At 41.6% G+C, this 13,244-nt stretch overlaps 1 protein-coding gene across 2 annotated transcripts in view; it reads left to right on the plus strand.

The window, feature by feature from the left end:
* Window positions 1–13,244, plus strand: part of TSPAN5 (tetraspanin 5) — a 275,119-nt gene that overhangs the window by 196,005 nt on the left and 65,870 nt on the right. The window contains exon 3 of one of the 2 annotated variants that reach the window (XM_075350919.1): window positions 8,871–9,017. The exons of the other annotated variant lie outside the window; for it this stretch is intronic. Within the exon in view, the coding sequence (XP_075207034.1) occupies window positions 8,871–9,017 (147 nt within the window). The remainder of the gene's footprint in view (window positions 1–8,870; window positions 9,018–13,244) is intronic. 2 annotated transcript variants of the gene reach the window in all.

Genomic DNA, 13,244 nt, shown 5'->3' on the forward strand with positions numbered 1-13,244 from the left:
CAGAAAAAGAGGAAGGAAACTGGAAGAAAAGTGAGGAGTAAGAAAGCCGACGGAGTAGTAGAAAAGACACCGCCAGGACCTGAGCAGAAACATCAGCCACTAAGGGGACAAAATAGCTGGAGAGCGGGAGATCAAGCTCCAGGGACAGTGGAATTCTGTGGAGGTGGAAATCCAGGGCTCCCAGTACTTTACACACACAGAATGCAGATCCCAGAACACACCGGGACTTCAAGCCATCTGTTAACTCTGCCAGGTGGGTGGGTTTCCAGGACTCATCTGCCACCACTAATGTCCAAGGCATCAGTAGCAAAGGGAGGACCGGGATATATTCTCTTAAATAGTCCAAGCTGCCTGCGGCGGGACCCAGAGACCAGACGGACCTCCGGGTGCTTCAAGCCAGGGAGGACCCTCAAACAGACACGAGTGCATTAGTGGGCGAGTGGCACCAGGTCGGCTGGCACAGGGACACAGTACTCGGGCACACCTGGGATCCAGCACTTTCCCAGGGTGCGAATCCAGCTGTAAGTAAAAGCGACCAAATTGCACTCCTCTGTCTGGACTGAGTTATTTCCCTGCGCCTCCACGTTAACCCCTACCTACCCCTGGGGAAAAAGCCCTACTTGCGGAGGGCTTCACCATCCAAGCTGCCCCATCCATCATCCCCAGAGAGGACCGGCAGCGGCGGCCTTACAATCCCTGGCTAGTCATTGGAGAACAGAGTCTCTTTTTGTCTGTCAGATCTATAGAGAAAGATGATAGGTTGAAATAGAGAGAGCGACAGAGAGCAACAGAATGAGATACAGATGGAACAACAGAGAGAGCAATACAGCAACAGAGAGAGCAAGAGAGAGAGTGACAGAACGACAGAGTGACAGACTGAGGGACATAGAGAGCAACAGACAAAGCAACAGATGCAAGTGCAGCTCAATAAATTAGAATATCATCAAAAAGTTAATTTATGTCAGTAATTCTATACAAAAAGTGAAGCACACATATTATATAGCATCATTACAAACAGAGTGATCTATTTCAAGTGTTTTTTTCTGTTAATGTTGATGATTATGGCTTACAGCCAATGAAAACCTAAAAGTCATTATCTCAGAAAATTAGAATATTATACAAGACCAACTGAAAAAATGATTTTACACTCAGAAATGTTGGCCTACTGAAAAGTTTGTACAGTAAATGCACTCAATACTTAGTCGGGGCTCCTTTTGCGTGAATTACTGCATCAATGCGGTGTGGCATGGAGGCGATCAGCCTGTGGCACTGCTGAGGTGTTATGGAAGCCCAGGTTGCTTTGATAGCAGGCTTCTGCTCATCTGCATTGTTGGGTCTGGTCTATGTCATCTTCCTCTTGACAATATCCCATAGATTCTCTATGGGATTTAGGTCAGGTAAGTTTGCTGGCCAATCAAGCACAGTGATACTGTGGTTATTAAACCAGGTATTGGTACTTTTGACAGTGTGGACAGCTGCCAAGTCCTGCTGGAAAATGAAATTTCCATCTCTAAAAAGCTTGTCTGCAGAGGGAAGCATGACGTGCTCTAAAATTTCCTGGTAGACAGCTATGCTGTTTTTGGTCTTGAGAAAACATAGTGGACCTACACCAGCAGATGACATGGCTCCCCAAACAATCACTGATTGTGGAATCTTCACACTAGACCTGAAGCAGCTTGGATTGTGTGCCTTTCCACTCTTCCTCCAGACGCTGAGACCTTGATTTGCAAATAAAATTACCATCTTTTCAGTTAGCCATTAAAAGGTATCAACCACTGATGACTCTCAGTTCTTTTAAACAATTTTTTATCAAATAAAATGCAAAATTTAAAACAACACCTTGGACCACTAAGCAACAGTCCAGTTCTTTTTCTCCTTGACCCAGGTAAGACGCTTCTGGCATTGTCTATTGGTCATGAGTGGCTTGACACAAGGAATGTAACAGTTGTAGCCCATGTCCTGGATATGTCTGTGGTTGGTGGCTCTTGAAGCAATGACTCCAGCAGCAGTCCACTCCTTGTGAATCTCCCCCAAATTTTTGAATTGCCTTTTCTTAACAATCGTATCAAGACTGCGGTTATCCCGGTTGCTTGTGTACCTTTTTCTACCACACTTTTTCCTTCCACTCAACCTTCTATTAATATACTTGGATAAAGCACTCTGTGAACAGCCAGCTTCTTTAGCAATGACCTTTTGTGGCTTACCCTCCTTTTGGAGTGTGTCAGTGACTGCCTTCTGGACATCTGTCAAGTCAGCAGTCTTCCCAATAATTGTGTAGCCTACTGAAACAGACTAAGGGACCATTTTAAACGCTTTAGGAAGCCTTTGCAGGTGTTTTCTGGTAAATATTCTAATTTTCTGAGAAAATTATTTTGGGTTTTCATTGGCTCTATAATCAACAACATTAACAGAAATAAACACTTGAAACAGATCACTCTGTGTGTAATGACTCTATATAGTACATGAGTTTCCCTTTTTTATTGAATAACTGAAATAAATTAACTGTTTGATATTCTAATTTATTGAGATGCAATTGTACATAATAAAATTGCACGCTGTGGAGCTTATTGGACAGCTCTTTATGATTAAATAATTGTAAAAAATACTTGGTATCCCTAAGTTTTTGTAACCAGCAAAGGTAAACAGACAGCTGATATTATCAGGCTGGGAAGGTCAATGGTTATTGGTCCTTTCTCAGGCTAAAAATACCAGCCCACAGCCACCCCAGAAGTGGCACATCACATTAGATGCACCAATTCTGGCACTTCGCCTCAGCTCTTCTCGATTGCCCTGGTGCAATAGCAATCGAGGTAATGGTAACTGAGGTGTATTTCAGCTATGTAGTGTCACCTGGCATCAAATCCAGGGGTTAGTAATGAGGAGGCCTCTATCAGACACCCCATTACTAACCAAGTAAATAAAAAGAAAAAAATCACACACACAAAAATACTTTATACAAACTCTCAACCCACACTTTCCCTGGTTCACCATTTTATTAAAAAAAAACCTATGCAGGTCTAATGTAATCCAGGGATTCTGAAGTAGTCCACAAATGTAAACCAAAAATATATAAAAAGAGAGAAAGAAAAACAAGACTGTCCCTCGTTTAACAATTTATTAAGAAACAAAGTTCCCAGGACCGACATAGTCCACTGGTTTTCACAACATTCCTCAATTATATAGATCAGTGTTTCTCAACTCCAATCCTCAAGACCCACCAACAGATCATGTTTTTAGGTTTTCCTCAATATTAGACAGGGAATAATTCCATCACCTGTGCAATATTTAGGAAATCCGAGAAACCTGATTGAGAAAAACCTGAAAACATGATCTGTTGGTGGGTCTTGAGGACTGGAGCTGAGAATCACTGGTATAGATCAAAGTCTAAGGAGCCTCAGTATGAGGCTCTATAGGCTTTGAACATAAGCCAGGCCTGACTCATGCTGCTATATGTGAGACCCAGCGACTCTGATGAACGATGATGTCAGAAACATCACCGCTCATCACTCTGATGAACGGTGACTTTCCTGATGTCACCGCTTATCACAGCCGCTAGGTTTCATGGAACACAGCTGGTACTGGCTGCTGGTCAAAGGCTATGAAGCCACATAAATATACGGTTTTGCAGTTGCATTTTTCCTGCCAAGAGATGCAAAATTGGAATAAGTGTCTGCATCCAAATACTTAACGTGTGCACATACCCTAAAGGTAAATAAATGTAACTATGCTAAGGAAATAAAATGGACAATTACGGAATGTACTAAATAGTATAACACTGGGTAAACCTGTCACTGAAAAGACTTGGTTGTATTACCACAGTATATAACAAACTCACCTATAATGACCAGTGCCAGGCAGCAAATAAAATAACAGGATGCATTAATAGAGGCATAGGCCCTCATGACAATAACAAGGTTTTGCCTCTTTACACGTCATGCTATCAAACTTGAGGTTATTCAGTTTGTAAAAATGAAGCGTTTGGGGAGATCTTATTACAATGTACAAATGTTTTGATGGAAAGTGCAGAGATCTTTCTAATGATTTTTTTTATTACACCAAGGGCAACAAGAATAATGGAGCATCCTCTATTTCTAGAGAAATAAAGGTTTAATACTCATCACAGACGATGCTTTATAGTACAGTGAGACTATGGATCTCTTTACTACAAAATGTTGTAATCATTGACTCACTAAAAAAGTTCAAGGATAGTCTAGATGTCTTTCTTGAAAAATATATTATTATAGGCTATGGCTACTGGATTCTCAGATGGCACATTGATTCAGGGAGCTAGTCTCATTGTCATATCTAAAGTTGAAAATACATTTTTATCCCAGTTTGGGTAATTATCATCTGCTCAATGGGGTTTTTGCATTTCTCTGGATCAACATGTTAGGTTAACAGTTGAACTCAATTGTATTGTGTCTTATTTCAATCTTAAAAATCTGAAACATATTGAGCATCCCTGTAGAGATGTTGACTCCATGACATGACACAGGAATACATGTTAGGTCAAAATAGGATGTGATTACGATTTTCAGAACGTTTTGAAGTTGGGTCTGTGAGCCACCGAGGTGTAAATTCAGGGGGTTGCAGTTGTACTTGTAGTCCTGATGCCAAAGGGGGCCACAAAGGTGTTTTGCTACATTAAAAACAAGCATTATAAGTGATACATGATAGGATACAGATTTTATTTAAGGTTTTTGGGGCAAAAAAGCTTTAAAGGGGTGGTCTAAAACCAAAGTTTAATTTGACCCTAAATATCTATTTAATGTAATAATTTAATCACTTTTTCTACTATAGTTTAATAAATTAATCCCTATTGTTACCTCTCTCCCTCTCTATGTTATCTTCTGGCAGCCTTTTTTGGGGGGCGTGCACTTTCAACTCTCCCTACTGGATGCTGGCAATCACTATTTGGTAGCTGAATAAGTATTCTAGAGTCCGAGACACTGTTGAGCTCTGATTGTCTTCATCTGAAAGGAAAAGATGAAAGCGCATTCCCTGAAAAAAACTGTGAAGCAATGGAACTTGCATTGCTTACAGAGATTTCACATACTGCACGCTAAAAACAACACATGTGAATATCTCTGCAAAGGAGTGTTGAAGTGTAGAATTGAAAAAAAAGCAGTAAATTCAGGGGAGCGCAGGGATTTCTACAAAATATTTAACTCAATATTTTTTTTTATCAAGTGACAGGTGTTCTTTAAAGGGGTAGTTCGGCCTCTGGGTACAAGTCTGTAATAATTTTATGTGACTGCAGGCTTGTGAATTATCACAGTGCTGTGCACTCCTGCCGGCGGTAGGAGTGAGTGGTCACACCTCAAATAATGCAAGAAAAAACAAGTTCATAATCATTTAGAAACAACAATACTCATAATATTTAACTCAAGGAGAGTTCAGAAATCAATATTTTGTGGAATAACCATGATTTTTAATCACAGCTTTCATGTGTCTTGGCATGCTTTACACCAGTCTTTCACACTGCTTTTGGGTGAGCTTATGCCACTCCTGGTGCAAAAATGTAAGCAGTTCTTTGATGGCTTGTGACTATCCATCTTCCTCTTGATTACATTCCAGAGGTTTTCAATGGGATTTAGGTCTGGAGATTGGGCTGGCCATGACAGAAGTTTTATGTGGTGGTCCTTCATCCACACATTGATTGACTTAGCTGTGTGGCATGGTGCATTGTCCTGCTGGAAAAATCATTCCTCGGAGTTAGGAAACATTACCTGAGCAGAAAAAAGCAACTGTCTTTCCAGGATAACCTTGTATGCGGCTTGATTAATACATCTTTCGCAAAGTTTAATCTGACCAATTCCAGCCTTGCTGAAGCATCCCCAGATCATCACCAATCCTCCACCAAATTTCCCACTGGGTGCAAGACACTGTGGCTTGTACGCCTCTCCAGGTGTCTGTCTAATCATTAGATGACCAGGTGTTGGGCAAAGCGGAAAATTAGACTCATCAGAGAAGATTACCTTACTCCAGTCCTCTATGGTACAATCCTTATGGTCTTTGGCAAACTTCAGCCTGGCTCTCCTTTGCTTCTCATTGATATAAGGCTTTTTTCTAGCTTTACATGAATTGAGCCTTGCCTCTAGGAGCCTGTTAGGAACTGTTCTTGCCGTGCACCTCACCCCAGCTGCAATTTTCCATTCCTTTTGGTGGTCACTGTCATGGCCAGCACAATCTCCAGACCTGAACCTCATTGAAAACCTCTGGAATGTAATCAAGAGGAAAATGGATAGTCACAAGCCATCAAACACAGATGAACTGCTTAAATGTTTACACCAGGAGTGGCATAAAGTCACCCAAAAGCAGTGTGAAAGACTGGTGGAAAGCATGCCAAGATACATGAAAGCTGTGATTGAAAATCATGGTTATTCCACAAAATATTGATTTCTGAACTCTTCCTGAGTTAAAACATTAGTATTCTTGTTTCTAAATGATTGTGAACTTGTTTTCTTTGCATTATTTGAGGTCTGAAAGCAATTATTTTTTTGATATTTTGACCATTTCTCATTTTCAAAAAATAAGTACAAAATTTATTGCTTAGAAATTTGAAGACATGTCAGTAGTTTATAGAATAAAAGAACAATTTACATTTTACTCAAAAATATACTATAAAGAGAAAAAAACAGAAAAACAGAAAATTTTGCAGTGGTCTCTTAATTTTTGCCAGAGTTGTATATGCAAGTGTCTTACTAGTGTTCATGCACCCACCTGCACTGGAGAATCCTGACGCTTATTGAAGATTCACAAGTCTGCTGTCACATTGAGTGACTGCAGTTGTACCCTAAAGACAGACAACCCCTTTAAGCAAAGAACATAAATAATGTAGCAATACATATTTGAGTAAGTGACATGTTCCTTTTAATGTTGATTAAAAAAAAAACCTTTGGGCCTTGTGCGCACTAGAAAATGGAATTTTCTTAAGAAAATTCCGCACCCTTTGAAAGATTACTGCACCTGCGGTACAAAACCGCAGCAAACCACACCCGAAAACCGCATGCGGTTTAACCGCGGTATTGCAGCAAATTTTCTGCAGGATGTTCCTTGTGTTTTTTTACCATTATCTATGGCAAAAACCGCAGGTACCTGCGGAAAAGAAGTGTCATGCTCATTCTTTTTGCTGCAGAAATTCTGCAGCAAATCCTGTAGGGGAAAAAAACGTAGTGTGCGCACAGCATTTTTTTTTTTACCATAGGTTTTGCTGGGGAAGGACTACAGAAAGGTTATGAACATTTTGTGTAGCAAATCATGCAGCAAAACCGTGGCAAATCCGTGGCAAAAAACTCAGCATGCGCACAGGGCCATAATTTAAAATTAGACAAATTGTGCTAATCAATTAGATATTATTTATGCAGAAAACGTGGGTAGTACACTATTCTTGTATTCTGGACAGTTTAATTTCAAGTGTGGTAATGGTATACAGTTAAATTAGGCCGTACCTTGCATTTTTGGATTTTTAGACCTTCTTTTTTCGTTGTGCATAGGTTTGAAACTTCTCTTCTCAAGGCCTTCATGTAAACTAACACGATTCTAAGCTAAAAATATTTTCCTCCTCACTTTCTCCTTCATGTGTTTAAGTATTTATGGAACTGTCAGAACTGCAGACTTCTTTTTTTAAAGACATTAAATAAGGAATATTGTTTTGGCTGACTGCACTTTTCTGAATTTAGACTGCAGGGAAGTAATGAGGTGTGAGTGAAAGACATGGATCTTAACAGCTTACACACTCAGCATTTACTATCCACCACTCATTGATATGAAAAATGACTGGAGGAACAATTGTCCATGCAGAAACTAGATTTATAAGTAGCGTTTTCTTTCCTTCAAATTGGGTTTTTCAGAGCAAAGCTTTAAACTTAAATAAGACTTTTAAAAGTACCCTGGATGAATCAGCGCCTCCTACACCGCAAACTTTCTGACACATACAGAAGAAAGCCTGGCACTCCCTGTAAACACATTGTCTTCAGTAATGCTCTATGTGTTCCTAATTTCTGTAGAGAAAATTGAATTTATCAGCAGACTTCATCCACTTCATGTTTATGCTTAAAAACTATAACTATGTCCTTTACCTTTCTACACAAGCCTACTTTACCACCCTCATCTCTGCCCTATCCAAGCTGAAGAGCTGAATAAGATGTGTTTTTCCTTTTTATATTTCTTCTCTCGATTGCCTATTCAGTATTCAGGAGCTTCGGATGAGTGGCGTAAATTTCCGTATGTACCTTGCCACAAACCCTACTTGAGTCTTGCCTGGAAAACTATTTGTAATGTAGGAATCATCATGAGTTTGCAGAGCAGCTGTCGCCACACCCTGTCCTGCCCGGGCTTCATTCTCTTTATTGGAAGTAGGCAAAAATGGTGTAACGCACCAAAAGTCGCTAAATTTTAGTGTAACCTCAAGTTTTGCTAACATTTATTAACTTTTCAAAGCTTTTTACATTAGGATACTGGCATAAACGCGTTGTTCACTCAGGTCCATTGGCTTCTAAAGTCACCTAATATACTAATATACAATTCAACTTAACCAAAGGGACAGTAACAGAGATTTTTCTTTGGGGGCGTTTACTTTTTCCTCTATATGACATTGCCCATTCATAAGAATTCAACAACATACAAAGGAAAAAAAAAACCCAATAGGTCAGAAAAAGCTTTTTCACTTTGACCTAGAGAGATGGATGTATCCAAATATAAAAAAAGTCTACAGAGTTGTCCATAGCCTTTAAATGTTTTCCAGAAATTAGAAACAACCTACATTTTGAAAACTTATGAGTGCCTTTTTATGTGCCCTATGATTTCTTTGTAAGACTGCTCTATGTAAATCTTATTAATGGGTCTTCCATCTGTCTTTTGTTTTGCAGGGTGTGCTCTCCAATATCTCCTCCATCACTGACCTTGGTGGATTTGATCCAGTTTGGCTGTTCCTGGTAGTGGGAGGAGTGATGTTTATCCTGGGTTTTGCTGGTTGCATTGGAGCGCTGCGGGAAAACACTTTCCTTCTAAAATTTGTAAGTATATTTTAAGAACTTGATTGAACTACTTTAGTAGATCGGTACGTTTTTGGGTTTGAGGTTTGTCATTAAGGGTATGTGCACACGTTGCTTTTTTTTCCGCGCGGAAAAAAACGCACCCTCTGGCAGAGGGGAGAATTGTAAACAATGCTTTTTGAGAAACAACGCATCGAAAACGCATGCGTTTTTCATGCGTTTTTCATGCGTTTTTCATGCGTTTTTTTAGGTGCGTTTTTTAAGACTTGTCAGTGTTAATAAAGTTGGTTGAACACAGACCTTTGGAAAAAAAAAACCTGTGATGTAATTTCCTTCTCCACATTCTGTTTGGATAAATGGGAGGGCTTGGAATGGAAGGAGCACCATTTGAATTTTGGAAAAGTTGAAATAAACTTCGCGCACCAAGCCCCTTAGGTACCTATACGTCAGAAAACCCCCACAAGTGACCCCATTTTGGAATCTGCACCCATCAAGGATTTTATTCAGGAGTATATTAAGCATTTTGAATCCACAGCTACTTCACCCAAAATGTTGCTGTAGCAACAATATTCTCACTTTTAGGCCCGTTTCACACGTCAGTGAAAAACACTGACGTTTTTCACTGGCGTGTAAAACACGCACATGTCCCTCCGTGTGCCGTGAATCACGGCACACATGGGTTGTGTAAGTGCAATCCGGGCTCCGTTCTCCGTGGCCCGTGATTGCACTTAGAGATTACCTCACCTGCACCCGCTCCCGCTCTCCATGGTGCTGATCGCTCCCGCGGTGCAGCATCCGGCCGGCGCTGACCCCCGCAGCAGCTGCTTCCGGGTTCGCTGTGTCGTGCATCATGAATATGCGCGACAATAATGAGCCGGCTCAGAAGCAGCAAGCTGCACGGGCTGCAGAGGACATCGCTGGACGCCGGGTGAGTTAAAATGATTTTTATTTTAAAAGCACGTTTTTTTCTGGCACGTGTTTCACGGATCACACCACTGCGTGGTCCGTGGAACATCAGTGATGCCAGAAAAAAATGGACATGTCTCCGTGCGGCAATCACGCACACGCGGGTACGCCGCATGGAGACACGTGCAGTGAAAAATCACTGATGTGTGAGCAGACCCATTCATTATAATGGGTCTGCGTATGTCAGTGATCCTGGTACGTTTAAAAAAAAGCACAAACGTACCAGAATCACTGACGTGTGAAAGGGGCCTAAGGCTATGTGGCCATGATCCAGCGACATGGCGTCTAGTACACAGTGTCAGCCTTCCTGCAGCTGCCCATGCCCACGATTTGGGTTCAGGCTGCTGTGGAACTCTATGCTACCTGCAGAGAACACTCTCGTCTCCGCAGCATAAATTGACATGCTGAGGCTCGGGAAGCCACGCTACCGGTCAGTTTATGCTGCGGAGAAAAGAAGCACAGTGGGCATGGGATCTCCAAAAATCCTTCCACTGTGCTTCTACTGCACAACGCAGCGTTATGGACGCAGGGAAAACACTCAGCGCCCATAACGCTGCAAACCCTGATTGTGGACACACAGCCTAAAAAGCGTCAATGGATGAAGGGATGTCAAATATATAGAACGTCCCACCCCCGCCTGCATATTCTAAGCTGGCACCTTTAGTACCTTTCATGTGGCACTAAAGGGTGCCTAGCTTAGTATTTATCCAATAAAAAAAAAAATAAAAAAATGAAAAAAATGGCGTGGGGTCCCCCGTATTTTTGATAGCCAGTCAGGGTAAAGCAGACAGCTGTAGCCTGCAAACCACAGCTGGCAGCTTCATCTTGGCTGGTGATCAATTTGGAGGGCTCCCCAGGCTTTTTTTTTTTATTTATAAATAAAGAATAAAAAAAAAAATAACGTGGGGTCCCCCCAAATTAGATCACCAGCCAAGGTGAAGCTGACAGCTGGGGTCTGGTATTCTCAGGGTGGGAAGAGCCATGGTTATTGGACTCTTCCCAGCCTAAAAATAGCAGGCCGCAGCCGCCCCAGAAGTGGCGCATCCATTAGATGCGCCAATCCTGGCGCTTCGCCCCAACTCATCCCGCGCCCTGGTGCGTTGGCAAACGGGGTAATAAATGGGGTTGATACCAGATGTGTAATGTCACCTGGCATCAAGCCCAGCAATTAGTGATGTCACGGCGTCTATTAGATACCCGACATAACTAATTGACAGTAAACAAAAGCAAAAAAAAGACAAAACATTTTTTATTAGAAAAAACACTCCCCAAATCATTCCCTTGTTCTCCAATTTAATCAAAAAATTTGAAAAAAATGGGTCCGCAGAAATCCATATGGACGTCCCACGTCGCCTCTGGACCTTCTAGAATATGGGGGCACGTTCAGGGAACGTATCCCCCATTTTCTAGGAGGGCAGACCCTCCATTTGAGGAGAGTGGGTGCCAAAAATCTGCACCCACTCTCCCCGGGTCACAGCTGCAGAGTGCGAGCAGCCAGCACAGCTCACACTGAACACAGTGCTGGCTGTCAGCTGCTCTGCACATGTGACCGGCCGGCGTCTGCTGTGAAGGAGGAGGAGGAGGCCGCGGGGGATCAGCGCTGCGACCGGACACGTAAGTGGGAATACCGGGGGAATAGGGGGTGACCAGGCAGGGCCTGGGGGGCATTTTTCTGTCGCATGTGTTATTGCACATGCGACAGAAATCATAGGAGCAGGGCGGCCGGTGCGCTACTGTGCGCGCGGCCATGTTGGATTTTCGGGAGGGGGGGGGGTGTTGGGGGTCGGGGCGGGCACTTTGGTGACACCGGGGGCTTTCCTGGACTTTGCCAGGAAGTGAGGTCAACAGGAAGCCTCTTGACCTCACTTCCAGGTAAATGCCTGCGTTCTGTGTGCCGACAAAGGCCGCGGACCGCAACAAAAAAGCAGCTCCATGCGGTGTAGCTGCGTTCTGACCCACATCATTGATTCAATGGGGGAGAGAACGCAGCCACAACGCACAAAAGAAGTGACATGCTGCTTTTCTTTCCGCACCGATTTTTGGCATCCAAAACGCTGCGTTTAGAAACGCAGCATGTGCACTGATTTTTCAGCTTTCCCATACACTTTGCTGGGAAAGCTGAACGCATGCAATTTGCCACTGAAACGCTGCGGTTCTAAACGCAGCGTTTCCGCGGTAAAAAACGCAACGTGTGCACACAGCCTTAACCTAAAAATAAATTCCGACGTCCAAAACTTTTCTTCTTTTACATGAAAGAGGTCTAAATGAAAATTCCTTATATCACTAGTGTTTTAGAGTTTACATTTAAAAAAAAATGCTAAAACTTGGGATCTCTTAGTATCCAACTTGACTGTTGGTGTTTTTAAAATTCTGTGGAGGAGGGAGAAGCTGGCGTCACATGCATTCAAGTTTTCCTTAAACAATAATTATTTGCTATCTCTGAAATGGTAAAATCTGTGACGAAAGACGGATTTTACCCCTGAATTGAGACTTTTGTAAAAGAAAGATCAGTCCAGGAAGAGAAAGAAGCACATTTCTCTCATAAGATATATTACAAAATTTCTTATTTTCACATCTACTATTGATTTATGGGGAAAAAAATTAAAATAAAAAAAAATAAAACGCCAGTTACTCTTTAAGTATTTTTAATAATGTAAATGTAACATCATGGTTTGCATAGCTGGTTCCTTTTATACATATGCTGCATAATGAGATATCAATATGCACAACTTGTCCATAGAAATTACATTAAGAAAACAATATATGTTGGAGGCTTGAGGAGCATGACATAAGAATTTTTAGTTTATTGCTCTTTGTCATGCACTGCCCTCTTAGGCCCTACATTAACTCCTTTACCCCCGAGCCCATTTCACCTTCCTAACCAGCTCATTTTTTGCAATTCTGACCAGTGTCACTTTGCAAGGTTATAACTCTGGAACGCTTCAAGTGATCCTCGTAATTCTGAAATTGTTTTTTTCGTGACGTATTGTACTTCATGATAGTGGTAAAATTAGGATGATATTTTTTGTGTTTATTTGTGAAAATATAGGAAATTTGGAGAATAGTTTGAAAATATCACACAAGATAGTTACTAAATAACACTTTAGACGAAGTGGAGGAAAGCTTGACACGCCCAATGGAATAGGTCACCACACATCCATGGAGTGCAACGATATGAAGTCTGCCAGGTGGACTATAACTTGAATAAGAGGAAAAAATATCGGCACATCCAACGTAAAATAATTTCTTTCTTTATTTTCACATAGTATTAAAAAAGTCCAT

Source organism: Anomaloglossus baeobatrachus, chromosome 1, assembly GCF_048569485.1.
Source record: "Anomaloglossus baeobatrachus isolate aAnoBae1 chromosome 1, aAnoBae1.hap1, whole genome shotgun sequence".
In the NCBI taxonomy this organism is placed as follows: domain Eukaryota; kingdom Metazoa; phylum Chordata; class Amphibia; order Anura; family Aromobatidae; genus Anomaloglossus; species Anomaloglossus baeobatrachus.